The 23,881-nt window shown below is 39.3% G+C and overlaps 1 protein-coding gene across 3 annotated transcripts in view; it reads left to right on the top strand.

The window, feature by feature from the left end:
* LOC132423080 (teneurin-2-like) overlaps nt 1-23,881 on the top strand; it is a 389,106-nt gene that overhangs the window by 295,467 nt on the left and 69,758 nt on the right. For all 3 annotated transcript variants that reach the window (XM_060008416.1, XM_069540574.1, XM_069540573.1), the window contains exon 3: nt 13,267-13,565. In XM_060008416.1, coding sequence (XP_059864399.1) covers nt 13,340-13,565 — 226 coding nt within the window. In that variant the 5' untranslated portion in view covers nt 13,267-13,339. The remainder of the gene's footprint in view (nt 1-13,266; nt 13,566-23,881) is intronic.

Below are 23,881 nucleotides of genomic sequence, written 5' to 3'. Positions count from 1 at the left end.
TTTGTTTGTTTGTTTATTTTATATATTCCACATATGAGTGAAATCATACTGTATTTGCCTTCCTTGGTTTGACTTATTCCATTTAGCATAATACCCTCAAGGTCCATCCTTGTTGTCATAAATGGCAAGATTTCATCTTTTTTATGGGTGAGTAGTATTCCATTGCATATATATTCCACATCTTCTTTATTTATTCCTCCATTGATTGGCTCTTAGGTCATTTCCATATCTTGGCTATTGTAAATCATGCTGGGATGAACATGGGGGTACAGATATCTCTTCAGATTAGTGTTTTCATATTCTTTGGATAAATACCCAGAAATAGGATAATTGAGTTTTGTCATGAAGGCAGGCCTTGGATAACTCCCAGTCCCAGTCTCTGCATGAACACTTGTTAGGTATGTGGAGTAAGCAAGTCACAACCTCCTGGTATCTCCATTTCCCCATCTCCAAAGCACGCATAAGTATACCCATGTCGCAGGATTACAAAATGAGTGGTAACTTACGTAAGGAGCCTAACTCAAGGCCTGGCACTTTGTAGGCATTCATTAAGTGGGAGCTTGACTTGACGATGGTTTTGACTTTAACATTGCATCTAGAAACCTGTGGTCCGATAGATACCCTCCGCTCCCCATGACTATTTGCTGCTGCTTTCTGCCTCATGTACAGGAAGGCACGCTCAATGGGATGGGAAGCGGGTGTTTATTACTTTCCTTCATTAGGTTTGGAGGCTGCAGGCTCTCTGAGCTCTGCATGGTGGAGAGGAGCAGGGGAGGGACTGTCTTTGTGGTTACGGTCACTTAGTCAGTGCGTAAGGTGCAGCCGTCTGTTCAGCTCCTGATCTCGGGTGGCAGAAAGGAGCATCGGAGGCGAGCAGAGGGGCCTGCGTGTGGGGAAGGCGGAGCTGCGGAGGCAAAGGCTTCAGTAAACTTCCACATTTCATATTGAAATTTTAGCAGGAGGTGTAACCAGGCTGACTTTTGTGAATGTTAAACAGTTTGGACTGGAGAGAGGGAAAAAAAGGCGTGGAATTAGACTAAATACCAATCTGACATAGACTTTTGCCTTCTCATTGCTATGCAAATAAGAATACACACAAGCACACAAGGTTGGACCGTGATGGCAAACATTTGGACTTATAGGGTATATTTTGCCCCTCGCCCCTCTGTGGCTTTAGCTCACGGGGATTTCTAGCACAGAGGAATGTCATTGCATTTCACAATTCGTAAAATTTATAGGCAGGAGATCCGGGGAAGGCTTTCACCTTTTCCTGCACAAATGGCTCCAGGGACCCTAACCGATTCTAGAAAGCAGCAATATGTATCTCTGAAGCTAGGGAGCAAGGTACAGTTGTGAATTTGCTTATCCTTTCTTGCTCTGGACATTAACCAGAGTTGGCTTTTTATCCCCAGACATATCAATATAACAGCACAGGGGAACAGAAAGCAAATTGCCTTTGACCTCCTATTTACTAGTGCATTAAATTACGAGGGCACTATCTTCCACTTTTGTAGATTTGTAAACCAGATTTTCCCTGGTCCACTCAGAGGTCACAGGAATAGTCTGTCTCGAGATATTTTGGAGTGTATCTATGTTCAGACTTGTCCTTAAATGTTCCTAAGAGGAGAGACTGGAAATCTTCCAGGACACAGTCTGGTTTTCACACTGTGTCTTTTAAAGCCCTATCTGGGTGTAGGGAAGGCTGAGTGAGTGAGACTGGGACTCCCTCCTCCTCTCTCTTTTATGTGTGGGTCCTGTATTGCATTTCATTTGGTGCTTTAAAGGTTTTAAAATAAACCGCTTTCACAGAGGAGTTCTAGTACACAGGAAAGGAATCTGTGAATGCACTGTTTTTAGGTTGACTTAGCTAGCGTTTCTGCTTTTGGTAATAGGCAAAATTTGCAGAGGAATTAAGGATAAAGGGACCATGCATTATCCATTACATCTTTTTAAACATAGAAACATGACACCTGCATTATTTAAGAAACAAGTAGGCAATCCAATTAACATGTTATCAGGAGGAAGAAAGATATTTTACAGAAGCTTTCAGATTGAGCTTTTAAAAATATATATTTTTAAATGAAAAACGTGCTCATATAATGAAACTTTTTATTGGATTTCTGAAATATCTGTGACACCAGCTCAAATTAGGAAACAAGAGTATTGGATTCCCATGCACTAATTCTTTTCCCACACCTTTGTGGGTAAACTTCTTTCATGATTCATCATAATTTGAAACGGGGAAAAAATGTGGGCACGTTGATGTGTATTCAGAATTGACAGAGTCCCAAATCAGATGGACATTTGGCTTTCCTGGTACCACGCCCCTCAGAGGTCTGCAGTCAGTTTATAAGATACAGATATTCAAGCACAGTGAAACAATGCCCAGGGTGTGATCAAAGGCCAATAATGAGGGTGAGGCACGTTTAAACAACCGCCTGCAAGATTCGTTGTCACAGGGAAACTGTAGCTCTCCATTAGACACACCTAAAATCCACCTATGCATCATTCATGCACATATTTACATACACACACACACACACACACACACACATCTCAGATGGGCTGTCAGTGATTAACAAATCAACCCCCTAAAGTAGTCGGATAATCTGAAAAGTTAATAGTGAACAGTGTTACAGCTCATAGGATTAGTTAATTAGACAAAGGCTTGCAGGCAAGATCTCTGTAGTCTCTTCTGCTAAAGTGATGGAACCCACTTAGGCAACTGATGAAAAAAGCAGTGTGAACACTCTTCAAGGGAGGGAATGAGGAATGTAACAGAATAAAACCTCAGCATAGCAGTAACGAGCTGGCAGGAGCATTGCCATCCAGTGATGGCCGTTTTTCAGTGCCGGAAAAGGCAGAGGCTCAGGGAAAAGATTTATAATTTTGGTTACCATCTTTCCTCCTGCTTCAAGGAAATTTTAATTACTTTTTAAAATCAGTCTCTAAACTTGCATTTCCCCACATGAATTGTTGACCTTCACGGTCAAGGACAACTAGGCAGAGTGCTTGTCCATAGGAGGTAATACATGCATTTTATTAGGTAAAGGATGGATATTTAGCCATATTCAAATTAAGATTAATATCTTATTATTTTAGAATTTCCTTAAGGAGAAAAGTATGTTGGCAGATGCTGCTTCTTATCTTGTAACTGGCTCTTTGTGATCCTTTCCAGGGGCCACAAAATTGTTTCTTTTTCCTTTGTACCAAAATTCACAAATATAGTGACCTATATTGGCCAAGCAGGGGTTTCAAATAAGTGAAGCAGACTGTCTAAAATCAAAAGGAGAGGTAAGATACTACTACTACTACTACTACTACTACTACTACTACTAATGATAATAATAATAATTCGGAGCATAGTACCCAGTTGTTTTTCTTAACAAGACATTTATTTATTTATTTATTTAGTCACACTGTGCAGTATGTGGGACCTTAGTTCCCCAACCAGGGATTGAACCTGTGTGCCCTGCATTGGGAGCATGGAGCCTTAACCACTGGGCTGCCAGGGAAGTCCCTGTAACTCAGTTTAAAATTGACCTCCCAAATTAGGCATTTGTTTTCATGATGGTTTGCTGGTTTGTCTGATTAGAATTTTTTCAATTAAGCTCTTATAACCATGTAACCATAAGCAGAATCATGTACTATTTCAGGAGGTAACATAGAGACATCTGTGGTACCTTTAGTCAACTTCCACCAGTAGCAACATCCTGCATAACTGTAGTCTGACATCGCAACCAGGATTTTGACATTGATACGGCCAAGATACAGAACATCGTCATCAGCATGGATTCCTCATGTTGACCTTTGACAGCGATACTCATTTTCCTCACACCTTCATCCTTTCCTTACTCCCTGGCAGCCATTAGTCTGTTCTCATTTCTATAATTTTGTCATTTCAAGAATAGTATATAAATGGAGCATACAGTAGATGACCTTTGGAATCGGCTGTTTTCACTTAGCCTTATTCTCTGGAGAGTCACCCTGATTTTACTTTATATCAGTAGTTCATTCCTTTTTATTACAGAGTAGTATTTCCTGTCAGGGGTGCACCAGCATTTTGTTTAACCAGTCACCCATTGAAGGACATCTGGGTTGTTTCCAGTTTGGGGCTCTTATGAATAAACGTTCTGCTATAAACATTTGTATGTAGGTTTTTGTGTGAACACAAGTTTTTATTTCTCTGGAATAAGTAAGTGCCCAGCAGGGCGAGTACTGGGTTGTATGGCAGTTCACATTTAGTGTTTTTAAAAACTGCTCAACTGTTTTCCAAAGTGGCTGTGTCATTTTAAATCTAGGCCAGCAGTGTGTGAGGGTTTTTCTATATTCTTGTCAGTATTTAGTGTTGTCACTATTTTTTTTTAAATTTTAGTCATTCTGTCATTCTTACAATTCTGTAATAATATCTCATTGTGATTTTAATTTGCATTTCTCTAATGGCTTATGATGTCAAACATCTTTTTATAATAAGTCTTAAAATGGGGTAGAATGATTTCTCCCACTTGCTTCTTACTTTTTAAAAATTGTTTCAGCTGTTTGAGTTCCTCCGCCTTTTCTATGTAAACTTTAGAATAATCTTGTCTGTGTCTATAAAAAGTTTTGCTGGAATTTGATACAAATTTCAATCTATATATCAATTTGGGGAAAATTAGTATTTTTACTATGATGATTCTTCTAATTTATAAACAAATTATAGCTCTTCATTCATTTAGATTTTTAATTTCTTTCATTAGTGTTGTATCATTTTCAGCTTACCATTTCTGTACACATTTTGTTAGATTTACATCTAAGTGTTTCTGGGTTTTTTTGAAAATTATAAATAGCATTGTACTTTGGATTCTGGCATCCATGTGTTCTTTGCTAGTATGCTGAAATGCAGTTGATTTTTACATGTTTTATCTTGTATCCTATAATCTTACTGAACTCACTTATGTTAGTTCCGCAAGTTTTCTTAGGATTCTCTACATAGACCACCATGTCATTTATAAAGAGAGACAGTTGTATGTCTTCTTTCTGCTCTGTATGCATTTTGTTTGCCTTTCTTGTGTTATTGTGTGGACTAGAATTTCTAACACTGTGTTGAGTAATGTGATGGGAGCAGACGTCCATGCCTCATTCCCATCCTTAGGGAAAAGTGTTTAGTCTGTCACCATTAAGTATAATGTTAGCTGTAGGGGTTTTTTGTTTGTTTTTTTTGATACTCTTTACCAAGTTGAGGAAGTTCCCTCTACTATTTTTTTTCCAGAGTTTTTATCATGAGTAGATGTAGATTTTTGCCAGATGCTTTTTGTACATTTATTGATTTTTCTTCTTTAGCTTGTTAATATGGTGGATTACATTGATTGGTTTTAAAATACTGAGCCATCCTTGCAAACCCAGAAAAAACCCTATGTGGTCAAGATGTATAATTATTTTTTATATATTGTTGACTTATACTTGCTAATATGAGAATTTATGCATCTATATTCATGGAAAATATTGGTCTTTAGTTTGTTTTTTGGTACTGTCTTTGTCTGGTTATGGTATCAGTGTAAGTAACTTCATAAAATGAATTATAAAGTGCTTCCTCTTCTTCTGTTTTCTGGGAGAGATTTTATAGAATTGGTGCTAATTCTTCTTTAAACATTTGATGGAATTCTCCAGTGAAATCATCTGGGTCTGAGATTTTGTGTGTGTGAGAGCTTTTTTTTTTTTTTTTTTTTACATCTTTATTGGAGTATAATTGCTTTACCATGGTGTGTTAGTCTCTGCTTTATAACAAAGTGAATCAGTTGTACATATACATATGTTCCCATATCTCTTCCCTCTTGCGTCTCCCTCCCACCCTCCCTATCCCACCCCTCTAGGTGGTCACAAAGCACCAAGCTGATCTCCCTGTGCTATGCGGCGGCTTCCCACTAGCTAGCTATTTTACGTTTGGTAGCGTATATATGTCTATGCCACTCTCTCACTTTGTCCCAGCTTACCCTTCCCCCTCCCCATATCCTCAAGTCCATTCTCTACTAGGTCTGTGTCTTTATTCCTGTCTTACCCCTAGGTTCTTCATGACATTTTTTTTTTCTTAAATTCCATATATATGTGTTAGCATACGGTATTTGTCTTTCTCTTTCTGACTTACTTCACTCTGTATGACAGACTCTAGGTCCATCCACCTCATTATAAATAGCTCAATTTCATTTCTTTTTATGGCTGAGTAATATTTCATTGTATATATGTGCCACATCTTCTTTATCCATTCATCTGTTGATGGACACTTAGGTTGTTTCCATCTCCTGGCTATTGTAAATAGAGCTGCAATGAACATTTTGGTACATGACTCTTTTTGAATTATGGTTTTCTCAGGGTATATGCCCAGTAGTGGGATTGCTGGGTCGTATGGTAGTTCTAATTTTAGTTTTTTAAGGAATCTCCATACTGTTCTCGATAGTGGCTGTACCAATTCACATTCCCACCAGCAGTGCAAGAGTGTTCCCTTTTCTCCACACCCTCTTCAGCATTTATTGTTTGTAGATTTTTTGATGATGGCCATTCTGACTGGTGTGAGATGATATCTCATTGTAGTTTTGATTTGCATTTCTCTAATGATTAATGATGTTAAGCATTTTTTCATGTGTTTGTTGGCAGTCTGTATAGTGTGTGAGCTTTAAAATCACAAATTAAATTTTCTTGTTAGTCACAAGGTGAGTCAAATGATCTATTTCGTTTTAGGTGACTTGTGATATTCTTAGGATTTTGAGTTGTTGCTCCATTTCATCTTTGTTGTCAAATTTACTTTTGTAGATTTCTTTGAATTATTCTCTAAGAATCTTGTTTATGCCATCAAGGTCTCTAGTGATATCTCATGTATCTTCCTTTTTACTTTGTCACTCTTGCCAGAAGTTTGTCAATTTTATTGATTTTTTTTCAAAGAAACAACCTGTTTCATTGCCTTTCTATATTGTTTTTATGTGTACAGTTTTATTTAATGTGGTTCTTTATTATTCCCTTCCTTCTTTTTACTTTGAGGTTTTTTTTTTTCTTTTTCCTTCTTTTTCTAGAATCTAGAAGTTGGATTATTGGTTTGAGACTTTTCTTATTTTCCAGTGAATGTGTTTAGCTCTGTAAATTTCTCTGTCAACACTGCTTTAGCAGTTTCTCACAAATTTTGATATGTTATATATCCGTTTTCCTTTACTTTAATATATATTTTGATCTTGCATGAGACTACTTCTTTTACCCATGAATTATTTAGAAAAAGTGCTGTTTAGTTTTCAAATGTTTATAGAGATTTCCTTCTCAACTTTCTGTTACTGATTCAGTTTGATTCCATTGTGGTAAGAGAACATACTCTGTATGAATTCAGTTCTTCCAAAACTTTTGAGGTTTGTTTTATGATCCAGGCTATGTCCTGTCTTGATATAGAATTTAAAAAGGATATACAATTTTCTTAAAAATTTTAAAAATATACAATTTTAAAAATATACAAAAATATACAATATACAATCTTAAAAATATACAATTTTCTGTTGTTGGGAGGAATATTCTGTAAGTATTGAGTAGGTCTTGTTGGTTGATGGTGTTTTGATTCTGTACCCGTCTTGATTTTCTGTCTAGTTGTTTTATCAGTTGTTGAAACTCCAGCATTGAAATCTCCACTGTAATTATGGATTATTTATTTTTCCTTTCAATTCTGTTATTTTTGGCTTAATATATTTTGCAGCTTTTTTTTTTTTTTTTTGGTACATACATATTTAGAATTGCTACTTCGTTTTGGAGGATTGGTCCTTTCATCATCATATAATGCTCCTCTCTGTCTCTGATAATTTTCTTTCCTATGAAGTCCACTTTATCTAATATTCATATAGTCACTCCTGCTTTCTTTTTATCAATGTTTGCATTATATATCTTTTTCCTTTGTTTTACTCTCAACATGTCTACATTGTTATATTTAAAGTTACTTTCTTGTTGACAGAATAGAGTTGGGTCATATTTTTAAATTCACTCTGAAGATCTCTATTTTTTAATTCATGTATTTAGACCGCTTCCATTTAACGTAATTATTGCTATTTTAGGTCCTAAGTCTGACATTTTACACTTTGTTTTCTATTTGTTCTCTTGTTCTCTCTAGTTTTCATTTCTTTCTTTTTCTTCCTTCTTTCCTGGTGGTTATTGAACATTTTTTGAACTCCATTTTGATTTATCTATAGTGTTTTTGAGTGCATTTCTTTGTATAGCTTTTTTAGTTGTTACATTATGCCTACATATCTTATCACAGTTTACTGATTTCACCATTTTACCAGTTAGAGTAAATTGTGGAAACCCTACCTCCCTTTATATCTTTTTACCCTCCTCATTTATAATATTTCTTAAATGTGCCCTCTACATATATTTAGAACCTCATCAGACAGTGTTATAATTTTTACTTCAGCCATTAAAAATAATTTGGAAAACTCAAAAGGAGAATGTCTGTTGTCTTTACTAATATTTTTGCTAGCCACGTATTTTCTTTTTTTCTTATTTCTTCTTTCACTATTTCCAAGATTTATTACTTTATTGTTTTCTTTCTGTTTTAGAGAACTACCTCTTTAGCAATTTATTTAGAATAAGTCTGCTGGTCATAATTTCTCTTAGTTTTCCTCCATCTGAGAATGTCATGTTTTCTCCTTCATTCTAGAAGCATATTTTCACTGGATCTAGTTTTCTGTGTTGAAACTTCCTTTCTCTCAGCATTTGAAAAATGTTGTGCCATTTCTTTCTGGCCTCCATGGTATGATGAGAAATCTCCTTTCATTCAGATTGCTTTCCCCTATAGGTAAGGTGTCATTCTTCTTTCACGGCTTTCAAGATTTTCTTTGTCTTAAGTTTTCAGAAGTTTAACTGTGATATATCTTAAAATGGATGCATTTGGAGTTATTCTGTTTGGGGTTTGTTCAGCATCTTGAATGCGTAGCTTTATGTGTTGGGCAAATTTGGATGCATCCAGTTGCTATTTTAGCACTTTCTCAGCCCCTCTTTCATCTTCTTTTCCTCTGGGACTCTGACAGCATAAACATTAAGTCTTTTGCTATCATTCCACATCCTTCAGGCTCTGTTCATTTTTTCTTCTTTAGTCTATTTGTTAATCTACTGTATAGAGTGGGTAATTTCCATTTTTCAGTGTTCAAGTTCCCTCATCATTTTTTCTGTCTCTTCATTCTTCTCTTGAACCCATCTATTAAGGTTTTTTATTTTAGTTATGTTAATTTTCACTTCTAAAATTTCCATCGGAGTCTTCTTTATATCTTCTGTTTGTTTGCTAAGATTTTGTTTTTTTAATGAGACTTTCTATTTTCCATTTTTTAAAAGTGTGTCCATAATTGCTATTGAGGCATTTAATGATGGCTATTTTAAAATCTGTGTCAAATAGTTCTAACATCTTTGTCCTCTCATTGTTGGCATCTATTGATTAAACTCTTTTCATTCAGTTTGAAACCTTTCTAGTGCTTGGAGTGACAGGTTTTTGTTTTTTTCTGAAGTTTGGACATTTGGGGTATTATGAGAATCTATGACTTATTTTAAACCTTCTATTATAGTTGGTTTCCCCTGACACTGCTGTGTTAGATGAAGGATTCCACCTCATTATTGCTAGTTTGACATAAAAGTTCAGGTTCCCTACTCAGTCTTTGCCAAAACCCAAGGGCAGATAGTTCCTCATTAGGAGCTGGGAGAGGGGAGGAGTTGGGAGTTCTGGTTCCCCACTAGACCTCCACTGATACCTCCCTCAATGGTAGGGATAGGAGTGCCTCATTACTCCTCCCCGCATGATGTCTACTGATACCAACAGCCACCAACCATGGGCAGAAGGACTCATTTCCACTGGGTGATAATGAAAGTCCTGAGTCTCCACTAGTCCTCCTCCTATACCACCCCAGCAGAGGAGAGTGGCACCTTATTACCACCCAGTGGGAGTGGAAGGCCAAGCTCTCTCTGAGGAAAGGATGGGCTCATGACTTCCTGAAAAGCATGAATGTCTAGCTTCCTTCTTAGTCTTCTCTGAAACCACTGTTTGGGGTTGGGATGCCTTGTCGCTTCCTCAGCAGCATGGAAATCTAGGCTCCGCACTTGGCTTTTGCTGGTGAAAGTAGGAGTAGGGCTACTGAATTTTCTATGTTGTTTGGCTGGAGTGAGATGGTTAGTATCTAAATGTTTCCTCTCTTGTTAGGCTGCCCCTTTCATAGTCCTTTGGCTAGAGGAAGCAAACTTTCGTTGGAACTTTTGTTGTCGGGGTCTATTGCTGTGTCTGGGTTGCCAGTGTCTTTAGCTCCAAGTCTGAGATATATAGGGCCAAAAGAAATATCAGAAACTCACCACAGTATTGTTCCTTGAGTCCTGAGGGCACTAGTTAGTCGACCTCTTACTCCCACCTTTCAGATTCTTCTTATGGTTGTTTCATATATATTATACAGGGTCTTTAGCTGTACCTCATGGGAGAAATAGGTAAAAGTACATTTATTCCATCTTTTTGGAAGTGGGCATTTCTAGACTGCCCGATTTTTCATGATATGCTCAAGACCCAGATTTTAATATAAATTCTTCTGTTTTGTCTTTTTTTATATTGGAAATTAATAGTTAAATAGTAGGCAAAGTGCAAAATGTCTACAGTCCGACTGTCTGTGCACTCTGCTCGGTTTCCTAAGAAATTAGCTTTCCTGGCTAAGATTTGTCATTTTCTTACCTCATTTTATATAAATGTCTATCATTTATCTGGAGGTGACATTACTGACAAACTGAACTATCAAGGGCATAGCTAAGAAAGAGGAGTTTAGTGGGAAAAGATCACTAGGCAACCAAATTAGAAGTCAAAATGTCCGGACACTAAATTTCTTGTACTTTATAAATAGGTTATAAGCCTTTAGGCTCCCTCTTAGAGCATGATTTAAAAAAAATATGTGTAAAATAAAATCACATACATACACATGTAGAAAGTCAGCGCACTTTCCAAAGCATGATGCAAATTAGAGGAGATAGGATTTCATGAGTTAGGAACACTGCAAACATTAAAAAGAAAAAACTCAAAGTGCAGCAGAAGAGAAGAAAATGATAAAATCCATTAAAAACAGCCAAATCCCCTAAAAAACACTTGTGGCTCCTCATTATTGGCGCACACATTCTTACACATCCTCGGTAGGTGCTAAAGGTCTTCCTTTATCTGTGTGTTGTTCAGGTATTGATATCTATCATTAGAAGTTTGAGTTTCAGGGACTCATGTGATCATCTCTACCCTCTGCCTTATGCAAATTTGCAACTACTTACCTAAGACAAAAAATTGTTTTTAATCATTCAGAGGAGAAAAAAAAAAACACTTCTTATAGAGTCCCTACCATGTTGTTAGGCAGCATATTGAGAGCTTTACCACAGTATCTACTTTAATTTTTATAAACACTCTATGCAATAAATACTATTATTTTCCACTTTCACTGTTTGAGAAATGGAGTTTGAAGGCCAGGAGTAATTTTACAAGGGCTCTGACTTCTCAGTGGCCATGATGGGATTGGCATCCAACAAGACTCCAGTAGCCATGCTCTTAACCAGCCTGTAATATGGATTCTAAAATGTTGAGATCACACATTGGGAATTAAGGGAGAGGTTTTTGGACATCTAGAAATTGCTTTAATGTTAAGACACTTGAATTCACTCTGCAGCAGCAAAAACTTCCACGCTGACATTGACTGTGTCCTCTGGGGTCTTGACTGGTGACTCTCAAAGATGCTTCTCTGCTTCCTAAGTCAGGAACTGTAGGCGCCAAGAAACTGAGAATTAAACTTTTTATAAGTGACTGTGGCAACAGCACAACTGTGCTTGTTGTTTACAACAGGTATACCCTCTTTTTCATTGCCAATTGTCAAACAGAGGTGTTCACAATTACAGGCAGTTTGATACTCTATATTAGGGAGGGTTCATGAGATCCAGAAGGACCTCTTGGTATGAAAGGACAAGGAAGGGATAACTTGGCTTCCACTGTCTTGGTGCAGATGCCATCCACATTGCTGTGCATCCAAGCTAGTCCTTTGGTATACACAGGCATCCCACTACAGCGTGGTAAATAACCAAAGAAGAGCAGAGGGGTTCCAAACTACAGATCTGCTCCCCAAGTATTTCCTGACATATTGAGGAGGCAGTGAGCAACGGTAGCCTAGAGAAAAATCATTACACTGGCTCTGGGTTGTATTTGCCATTTTAATGAAAATTTATATTTTCCTCTTCTGTCTAGGCCCTTCCCTATGGTCCAGGCTATTTTGCATGGCCAGTGAAATCACTAAGAGCCTATCACTTGGAACTTAGTGGCATCTAAGTGTTTTGATCTTGTTTGCTAGGTAGAAGGCTAGTGTTTTCTGAATGATGTTTGTGTATATTTCCAGGCCCGGGGTGTTAAGCAGCAGGCTGTGGGGCTCCCTGGTTGCCAGGTCATATGTTGGAAAGGCTTCTTTGCATCAGCTTACCTACTGTGTTCAGTGCTCTTCCCCGTTTTTCTTTGCCACAGTGGATCTCCTAGCCATGAAAAGGACAGTATGGGTAGGCTTAGGTTGATGGTCACAGGGTTGTGCCAGTTAGACCTCTGTGAGCAAGGTGATGTCCTGTAGGTAGGTGACTAGGGGAAAGAAGAGACCAGGTGTGTCCAAGATACAGATTTGCGAAGAAGAGAAAACAGATGAGGAGTTTCCTGAAGGCTCATTAAAGAAATCAGAGGAAGATTGCATGTCAAGAATGCCTTACATTATTACTCTCCAGACGCAGCCAGGCAAATTTTATGTTAGTCGAATGTGACCTGGTACCATTACTAAAGCATCACCAGCATATATTTACGCCGCATACGCCTTTCTTTTATTTTTATTTATTTAATTTTGGTATTTGTTTTTCCCCAGTCCTTCGATAGCAAAAACAGAGTGTAATTAAAGTGGAATAAAATCAGATTTGCTTTGAACCACTTTGCAGTAAGATCTTGCATTAGAGTGACAGACTTATCATGCCATCTTTGCACATATAGAAAATCAAAAGATGAGTTATTTTGCTATTACTTTTTTCCCCAAATCTATTCAATTAAACAGCAAGAGAATTAATTTACTGTGTCGAGTTCTTCTATTAAGGCTGATTGTTTAAGTATACATTAAGCGTTTGCAGAAGAAATGATGCAGCGCTGACGAAATTTGCCTTCTTGTGTTTTTATCTGAGTCAGGGCGTGAGTCAGAACTGAAAGCAACATTTCTTAGGATCACAATCTGGGTTTTTCTCCTGTGATGTTTTTAGGTGGCCAAGTGACAAGTGCCCAAACTCAGGCCTGACTTTTCGGAAAGCATCGGCCTTCTGCCGGACCTGGATAATGGATGTCAAGGATCGGCGACACCGCTCTCTGACCAGGGGGCGGTGTGGCAAAGAGTGTCGCTACACGAGTTCTTCCCTAGACAGCGAAGACTGTCGCGTGCCCACGCAGAAGTCCTACAGCTCCAGCGAGACTCTGAAGGCCTATGACCACGATAGCAGGATGCACTATGGAAACCGAGTCACAGACCTCGTTCACCGGGAGTCAGATGAGTTCCCAAGACAAGGTATGTAGAGCTGACCGCACTGATGGTCCGAGCTGTCTTACATGCTTACACTGTTGCACGTCGATGAGAGAGGTTGGTAGAAATGGGGAGCAAAGCAGGCCGGCATCAACTCCCCATTAAAGTTTAGTTTAAGAGAACAATCTTCTCATTAACCCATATCAAACTCCTGTGGGGATTATACAAGGGCCTCTTTTGTTCTAGACACTCAATTCTTTGACAATTTGGTAGTTGCTTTTGGAGACCTACCAGGGTAGGTTTTGACAGATGTGACAGGCAGCAGACCCTTGACCCCATGAGGGTTATTCCTGAAACCATCACGGATTCTGACCTTGAGGAACATGGAATTATCTGTGATTTTTTAAACTATTTTCCTTGAAACCAGCACACAAGCCTCCCAGAGTTAAAATTTCTCCTGCTTCTCACTTTGGGCTTCTTGGTTATATTCTCTTTGAACAAATGCTATAATGATAAAAACATATTTGAACCACACCCCTGATACAATAATGTTTAATTTCTCTCTTCCCCCCCCCCAAAAAAAATGTGATGTTAATTCTGAGTTACACATTTTTTTGTTTGTTTTGGAGCACAGGTGAATTCCAATTGCAGTTCCACTGATATAATTCCCATGTACTTTCACACAAACTTAATTTTCATATAGTATTTTGATTTCTTTGGGGAGGAGAATGTTTTCGCTCCAAGCACTAACGGTTGGCATTCTCTTCATAGTCACTGTCCGTGGAGAATTTTGTTATCACTTGTCATGGGTTGCTATAAATGTATGGACAGGTAGACTCAAGCACAAACAGTCCTGAGAAGCAGTGTGTCTGAGTTGACTCACGGGCTCCACATGTTGTGCTTTGTGTACCAGCCTTGCCGTGTATGTGATTTACATAAAGACTTAGCAAAATTACAAGTGTATGCACAAAAATACAGTGAATGCACCAGGAAGGGTCGCTCTGCCTGTGCCAAGGGTCAACGACCTGCCTGCTGGGTTACTGCATCATGTGTTTATAACAGCGATTCTGTAGTTCTTGTTCTATGTCCCTGTCAGTAAATGTTGCGACTAACTTAATTCCTCATGAGATGCCTTAGCTTGCGTCTTAGTCCTTTCAGGCTGCTGTAACAAAATACCGTGAACCAGTGGCTTATGAACAACAGAAATTTATTTTGCACAGTTCTGGAAGCAGGGAGGTCCAAGGTCAAGGGACTGGCAGATTTGGGGTCTGGTGAGAGGTCTTTCCCTGGCCCACGGACAGCCATCTTTTCCTGTATCCTCATATAGCTGAAGAAGGCAAGAGAGCTCTCTGGGGCCTCGGGGCCTCTTTTAAAAAAAGGGCACTGAACCCATTCATGAGGGCTCCACCCTTGTAACTTACTTACCTCCCCAAAGTCCCACCTCCAAATACCACTGTGGTTTTCGTTTCATGTAAAAAATTTTGGAGGGTCACAAACATTTACTCTATAGCAGCTTGGAATTCCATTCCCAGTGTCTTAGCTTCCTTAAGTTACTTTACTTATCTATTAGAAAACACCACTTATATGTAATATATATGTATATATCCTATAATCCAGCGGTTGTTCTAAAAATAACATGTTCTCAAATTCTCCTTGTTTAGCCTAGGTTCAACTTTTATATTTAATAGAATATTCAACAAAATCAGTGGAGAAGCAGCTAAAATTGTTTTTCCACTGCCATTGTAGACCCTTGCAGAATACACTTTTTATTTAATCTTCACTCTTATTTTCTGAGTTGCCTTCATGTAAATGAAACATTTTGCAAACAGGGGGAGGGTTCCTTGAAAATTGTTCTGTATCAAATGTGTTTGATCTGTGAGTACCGTCAACAAATGTTTTACTTTGTTAAATTCTCACCCAACCCCAAAGTGCATGTAGTGGGAATTGGAGAGAAAAAAAAAAAAAAAAAAAAAAAAAAATATATATATATATATATATATATATATATATATATATATATATATATATGAGGAAGCACAGCTTAATTAAGGGAGGGCTTAAATATCCACTATGAAAAATGAGGACACCTACCTGTTATTTCCAAGAGCATCTCTAATACAAGACTCAAATATTTTGAAAGGTGATGCACGTTCAACACGGTTGAAAGCCTTTCATTTTCTGCTGTACTTTTGGTTTTATTTATGATACTACTGCATACGTTTTTGTTTCTTGTGATTCTGGGCTGAAATGTGGCCTCTCCTTCCTAAGTCTCACTAAAGGTGCATCCTGGCTTCTGGATCATTGTGCACTGAGCTGTAGATCCCAGATTATTGTTGAAATGTGGATTTGCCTATCACCTTTTCCCTTATTAATATTTACATAAAATGAAACCAAGTGCTTGGGATTTTATTTTCATATATACCTTTATTCTTCCTGTTTAATCTTGTTCCTCTCCATTGATAATAATGGAAGTCGCTTGGCCGTATCAAACTGCTAGCTTTGCAATTAACAATTCACACATGCCTTGTGTTGTTATTGAGCCCATATTTGTTTGTGTAATGTGTTTGCATGAATTAAAAACTGTGCAGGCCAAAAGTAGAAATGAAAAGGCATTGGAAGTATTTGCATATGCAAGTGCAATTCCTTCTGAAGACATCTATGAATTTATGCATGAAAATGTAGTCAGTCTGAGTGGATCTACTTTGATGGGTTCTAAAATTGAACTCTGCAGGAAGTAAATAAGCACATATTTAAGGAGAGGAGGAACAGGAGATGCAATCTGGCAAGCAGCACTTTTTTTTTTCTTTTCTTTTTTTTTTTTTTTTTTTTTTTTTTGCGGTACGCGGGCCTCTCACTGTTGTGGCCTCTCCTGTTGCGGAGCACAGGCTCCGGACGTGCAGGCTCAGCGGCCACGGCTCACAGGCCCAGCCACTCCGCAGCACTTGGGATCTTCCCAGACCGGGGCACGAACCCGTGTCCCCTGCATCGCCAGGCGGACTCTCAACCACTGTGCCACCAGGGACGCCCGGCAAGCAGCACTTTTAAAGTGAAACCTAGCCACTCCAGAGAGGATTAAAACAAATTTTACACTCAGTAATAACAGTACTTTTTAAAAACTGTCATGCATTTCCCATTTTATTTTCTTATTCATGAAATCAAAGAGGAGGATCACCTCGGCACTTATTAGCCTAGAGGTACATTAGCAAGGATCAGAGCGGGATCATCTCCTACGGTATGCTTATTTAAAACCCAAGGCACTGATCATAAAACAAACGCGCTTCTCACATACAAGCAAGTTTGGCACACACAGTTGGATGACTCTCCAGATGCTCAGAGGGGAAAAGACTTGCCAGCTATCAGAAGTGATTTGGGGCCCGGGTCAGACCTTGTCCTGTTTCCCCAACTGGCTGGCAGCAAGTATCAAATGTGAGAACCTGTCAGGTCCCAGCAGGAGAGATGAGCCACATGTTCCCCTGAGAAGCTTATGGAAACTCCTGTCAAAGTAAAACTTCTTTGCTTGCTTTCAACACAGAATCCTCCTCTGCCTCCTTCTGTTGTGGGTCTCTTCTCCTACGAAGAGACAATGCAAATTACCTGTCTGGCCTCTCTGTGCTGGATCCTCCTAGTGTGAAGGGAGAAAATTATTGACCTTAGGTCTGTGGCCGCTGGAGTCATTAGTAATTAGTAAATGACTAATCCTGCACTAAATAGCATCCTAGTGGTCTGAGAGTTAATGTGCCTGACAAAAGTGACCAGTGGTCTGATCCCTGGGCAGACCCAGTCGCAGCCTAATCTTTGAAATAGATGCCACTTTGAATAACGTAGGTCAGCCAAGTTCCCAGGCAGGTTGTATCAGCTTGTTCTTTTGGACCCTGAAGTTAGGGTGTAGAACAGTGTGATATACAAGACATCCTCCCGTGGCTTAGGAGCCTAAAGTTAGCTTTGAACTCTGCTTTTGCATATTTATGTACCTGTGACTCTGGTCTAATTCTGTGCTTCACCAGGATTACTGTCCAGTCTTCAGATGTATTAAACAACAACAATCATAATAACAAAAGAATAATGGCTAGCAATTATGGAGACTTTCTTCATGTCAGGTGCCTGTCGAAGCATTTTACTTGTAGTAATTCAGTCAATGTTCAGAGCAATGTTGTACGGTAGGTACTATTATTAATCCCTTTTTTTATGGATTAGGAAACCTAGGCATGGGGAGATTAAATACGTCATCCAAGGTCACCAACATAGGAAGAACTGGAGACAGGTTTCACATCCAGGGAGCTGGATTCAAGAGCTGTGTTTTAAACTGTTATGTTTGAGCACTTCTCAAATAAATAAGTAAACCAATGAGAACAAGCCATTCAGCTTCAGTCAAAGGCCATGAAATTCAATGGAGAAACCTTTTAGGTATCAACAGCTATAAGCCTTTCTCAGTATAGGAAGTATAATCCCTAATGTTGATGGAACATAGAATGAGCACCACCAGCCTCAGTGCTGATCTAGATTCCTGTTCTCGCCCATTCCCCTCCATGTGCACAACTATCCCAAACTCCCCGGAAGCCTACCTTCCTACAGTGCTTCTCCACCACCCACCCCTGTAGGAGAAAGCTCCCAGTGTCAGTATGTGCGCCAGGCTGTGAACACTGATTCTCTCCCCTCCCCTAGGTCATTGCTTTTTGCACCACCTCTCATCCCGGAGCACTAACCAAGAAAGGGGTCACTCTCTAAATGCTATTGCTTAGGTAAGCAGAACGGACTGGTTTCTGGGCTATAGCCAAGGCTCAGTGGGCCAGAGAGTTCCGCCAGGCTTCTCACCCCTCTAACAGCCCTTCTTTCCAGTTAGTGGTGCAAGTCCCTTGAGAGGGGGCCAAGATTGAATTCTGTCTCTGTACCTCAGGCTGTCTGTCTGGGTCAAGGTTGAAGAAAGAACTAGAGGAAGACTGGATTTTTGAAAGGATGCTTGCATCTCTTCTCTCCATCAGATCTAGCACAGAAACAACTTTCACTAACCCCTTGATACCCTTTAAAAATACATCAACACACACACGTACACATTTGAGGCTAGGTTTGATTTTGGCATTTCATAAACTAATTTCCACTCTTGTGATCTTTAAAATAATTTGGGCAATACGTTTTTGCTCTGTGTAATTTGGCATAGCATAAATTAAACATGTGCTAATGAGCTGAAAACTCATGAACTACCAGTAAACTCAAGTGTTACCTGTATCGATTCAATTAATGTATGTTTTAATTGTTGAAGTACATTGGAAACCTGTGAGCATTTCTGTTTATACCATTGTGTTAAAATAGTTATTTTTCCACTGTACCCAAAGCAACAGTTAGGTTCTATTTTGAAAACCCCAGCCTTTCAATTTATCTGCCACAATAAACCATTATGTTTTAGGGAAATTCAGGAGTTTGGTTGGTCAGTATTTGGAAGGCTGACCAGTACCTTGAGAAGATTGCTTTCCATTTATTCTTCCACCCCTAGGCAAGACTTCTTTTCATACCTCAACTGAGAATAGCGTTTTACTTCTTAGTCTTTGGTTGTGTTGTTGCTTTAAAAAAAAAAAACCTTTAGAAAAAGAAGGGCTCTACAACATTTCAATGTAAGATGATCTGTCATCTTCTTGCTGGCTAACTTGAATGCTTGTTGCTTCATCTGAAAGGCATATGGGAGAGCAGTTAACAGTGCAGACCCAGAGTTAAACTGTGTCTGTGTCCCAGTATTGCTGTGTTTGATCAGTATGACCTTGATCACATTCTAGAGCACAGACTAGACTAAGTCTTATTTTCTGTTCTTGTAAATGTTTCCATCAATAGGATTGTTGGGATCCTTTCTTACGATTATGCATGTATGCTATGGATGTTGTCTTTCTTTTAATAAAGTGCTGAATACATGCTAGCAGTTATGATTACTACTGTTTTACTACTATTGTCAGCAAGAGTGGTGATCATCTTCCCTCCAACCCTTACAATATTGTGTGTGACAGAAATCTCCCTTCTTCCCACGTCCACACCTTCGATTTGTTTCCTGTGACTTGCAAAACTTCTGACATCTTCAAAGCCAGAATTTCTCTTCCAGTTGTTGATAGCGTGTGTTTGACTCCCTACGCACCGTACCTTTTGCTCCCAAAGATGAACATAACTCACAGGTTATTTCCCTATTTTTAGAAAGGAATGAAAAATACCATGTAGCAACTGTCAGCTGATGCCAACACACTGTAAGAGTTGCTAGTCCGACAATTTTACAAGTAAAAAAAAGAAAAAGATTGGAAAAATGCTCTAAGGTAGTGTCACTGGATACAATTTTTTTTTAAGATTTTTGTTTTAGAGCATATAAATGGCATGTAAATCTTAGGAATGGGTTTAAATTACAAGAAGATTTTATGAATATAAACTCTGGATGAAAATTATTTAATTCTCATCACTCTACATGTAATAATTTAGAGTCCTTTTCACTTAGAGAGTTGAACTTATCTGGATTTTCATTGTTGTATTCACTGCCCTTCTAGCATTACAGTCTTCATGTTTCCCAGTTGTTATTCTTTCGGTAATTATCTACTGTCAATTTCGCATTCAACTTTGGATCTAAGTTTCTTTGAATTGTCTTCCTTTTCCTGTTCTTTTTCCGCGGTAATTCTCCATTTCACCTGAGACCTTCCCTCTTTCTTCTCATGGCACTTCCTTTAGAACAGTCTCGTTTGTACAATATGAATGTTCACTGCTTATGCTTCTCAAGACTCTTTGAGTTACAAGTAGGATAATATCTCAACTGAAATTAGCTTATGAAAAAATCTGTTGCTTTGTCTTATGTCATTGGAGAATCTAGCAATACATCTGGCCTCACACTGAAGTCTTTTTTCTCATTCTCTTTACTTGGCTTTACTTTGGAGAGAGATCTGTTGGAAGTTGTCTGTTGATAACCCCACTCTCATGTCTCTTCCCCGAGTAGCATCATTGGAAACAGTCTTCTGCAGTCATCAGCAGAACATTCCTGAGGAAGATTCAGATGGGCCTGGCATGGGACACATGCTCATTCCTCTGTCACTCTGACTTCAGTTGGCCATGTCTTGGGCTTAGGCTATACCTAGAGGTAGCTTATAGTGAGTACTTTCTAAGGCTGATGGAATAAATGCCATATAGAATATAAAAATAAATGTTCTGATATCAGACATAGGTAAAGAATATTGACCGGCCTGATAATACATGCCTCCAATACTAGTGGCACTCAAGTCTGAAACAAGTGCAGTCTTTCCAAGCTCCCATATCTGCGTCCCCAACTGCCCTTGGAATATTTTTCATAGAAAATCCAGTAGAAAACTTAATTTTATTTTCCTCAAAATCTGTTTTCATTTTTTCCCCCCGTTTTGGGGGATGGTATCATAACTCCTGCCTTTAAGGTAGAATCTTCTAAGACTGTCTTTTTTTTTCCTGGCTTCTTTATATCGATGTTCACTACGTCATGACCATTATCTTTCTTAATTTATTTTATTTCCAAGTTTCTCATCCCATGGGAAGCTTCCAACATTTCAATATTGTCCCACTGCTTGACCATTTAAATTGCCTTTTTCCATCAGTCTTTCCCCTGGCATGCCTTTTTGTATCATGGATAGTCTTTGAGTTTCTAAAGCACTGCCTTATTTTTTTAATTTATTTTTGAATTTTTAAATTTTATTCTATTTATTTTTTTTTATACAGCAGGTTCTTATTAGTCATCCATTTTATACACATCAGTGTATACATCTCAATCCCAATTGCCCAATTCATCCCACCACCACCACCCCCGCCGCTTTCCCCCCTTGGTTGTCCATACATGTGTTCTCTACATCTGAAGCACTGCCGTATTTTTAAGGGGTGCCCGCGAGGCAATCGTGTTAAGTTATGGGACACAGCAGTGAATAAGGCAAACATGGTCACTAACCTCACAAAACTCAGCAATCCTAAAGAGGAAAGAAATAATAGACGTAGAACTAGATATGGTCTGATAAACAGCGCAAAAGGGAAAATACCAGATGGCTTTGGAGAGGTATCTAACCCAGAATTGTGCATCAGGGGTCTCAGAAATTGTGACATCCTTTCATACCCTTGAAGGATGAGGAAGAGGTGGGTGATCAAAGAGGCAAGAAAGAGCATTCAGGCAAAAGATAGAACATATGCAAAGATCTGGGTGGGACAAAGATGAGTTGTTCCAAGGATCTAAAAGAAGTTCAGGTTAGCTGAATGTGGTGTGAGGACAGAGGAGATGGAGTGGGAGAGAGAAACTGGCTCCTGAAGGCATTTCAGAGAAACGATGCTTGCTCCAGTTGATGGAGTATGTTACAGGGAGACAAGATGGTCAGTGAAGTGGGGTAGGAGGCTGTGTTTTATTTAGGCAAGGGAGCCTAGTAGCCTGAACTGGGATAGTCGAGATGACTTGAGAGATGTTGTTGGGGAACAAAGACTGTTGACTTTTTAGGACCCTATAAAAGCGGAGGCAGGCAGAATGTTCTGGATCTCTTGGGCATTGACCGTTCTCTTCTCCTGCAGAGAGAATACTGCCTTCCTGATGCCAAAATTACTTAAAGAGCCAGAGAAGGTCACTGCTTGTAAATAATCTCTTAAACGGAAATGCCTAAGATTGTTAGTTCAAGTTCCCCTGGAATGGCAACACAAGCCAGAGTATAGAAACGTGGTATTATAAGAATTTGGATGTTTTTCTCGCTCTTATTAGCCTGCCTATGCAAAGAGTAGTACCAGCAACAGAGTACCTCGTATGGATCCAGGGCAAGGAAAATATAGGAAAAGGATTATGTTTCATCTACTGCCCTGTGTGACCACAGTACATTGCTCATTTTCTCTTATTGGCTAAATAAATCAGGAACTCATACCAGATGTGTGTGTGTGCCTGAGTGGGTATTTTATTCCTGCCAGTTGGTAACTTGACTAGCAAAGCAGAGGATGCTGAGAATATGAAATCAATACTTTTCTGGCAACTGAGGGGGCAAGCAAGGTGAGGGAGGGAAGAGGAGTCCAGGACATTGCCGAAGTTTCTGGTTATGGCAACTGACTAAATGTTCCTGCTCATCACCGGGGCTTGAAACAGAGGAGGGGCTGGTTCGTGGGTTAAGATAGGATGTGTAACTGTGGACCTTTCGAGTTTGAAGTGCCCTTAGGCCATGCACGTGTAGATGTCTAATAGGCAGTTAAATGTACAGCTCTGAAATTCTGCTGAGATGCTTGAGCTGGATAGAGATTTAGGAGTTGACAGCTAATAATTTTATGGGACTTGGTGTGATCAGCCAGGAAAGAATATACAAGGAGCATAGATAAAGGGGTTCATGTGAGAACACAGGCAATCAATGGACAGGAAGAGGCCAAAGATCCTGCAGAGAGAGTAGAAAAAAACTTACTTTCCTTTCGATGCTCTACTTAGTCTAAATTTGACTTAGCATTCATTCCAGGTAAAAATGAATAAAACAGCACCTGTCTTATTTCCCACTCCACTACCAAGAGTTGACTTCCTTTTCATCCCCTAAATCAGAGGTCACGACGCAAGGCGCACAGGCCATGCTTGGCCCCTAGGTGGCCTACAGGTTGCGTTAGACGTTTAGAATGGCATGTGCACAGCGAATCCATTCACGTTCCCGTTCGCTGCAGGGGCCCCATCACTGCTTTTTATCTTAGCACCCGTCCTCCTCTTTAGTCACTTATGTTGCATGCCAGGGCCCTCTAGGCTGTTGCCATTGCGAAAGAGCATGAACCTTCCCGTGTCCACACTCCTTCCTTGTAGAGTATCTACCTGCCTATTCCAGATCTGTTAGTCCCACAAGGCTTAACCTCCGGATCACCTCTGTGGAGAGAGCTCAGCCCTCGGAATCCTGCTGGCCCTTCCTGTTACTGTTGGCATTAGCTCTTTATGAGTGACTCAGCCTCCCCAGCATGTGGATGCTAGGACTCCTGTGAATAGGAGATCAACAAAGTGCTTTGCAGCTTTCTGTTCTGACTGGTGGAGGCTGCAACAAGAGAATTTATTTTTATCAGTGGCTTGTTTCCTGTTCTAATGAGAAGAATTTAAAGCTCCATGACTCAGAAGAGGAATCCACTTAGAAATCTGGGTTGTGTTTCTGTCCAGCAGGACAGTATCAAATCTCACATTGTGAAATGCCAACCTGCAAGAGTTTTCTGCAACACACTTGGATGCACATATATTGAGTTTCACTACCATTTGCTTTTTCAGAGTGTTGGCGATCCAGTGATGCTATTGGCTTTTCTAGGATGGTGCTACATACTACAGTCCTGTCTCTGCAGGGACCTACTATGTCATACGTGTAGGGAGCCTTTGGTGCAATGCGATTGGTGACAGGATATAATTCCGACCGGAA

The sequence above is a fragment of the Delphinus delphis genome, chromosome 3 (genome assembly GCF_949987515.2).
Source record: "Delphinus delphis chromosome 3, mDelDel1.2, whole genome shotgun sequence".
Taxonomy (NCBI): domain Eukaryota; kingdom Metazoa; phylum Chordata; class Mammalia; order Artiodactyla; family Delphinidae; genus Delphinus; species Delphinus delphis.
Note: the sequence above shows the minus strand (reverse complement) of the source record. Positions and strands in the feature narration are given on the sequence as shown.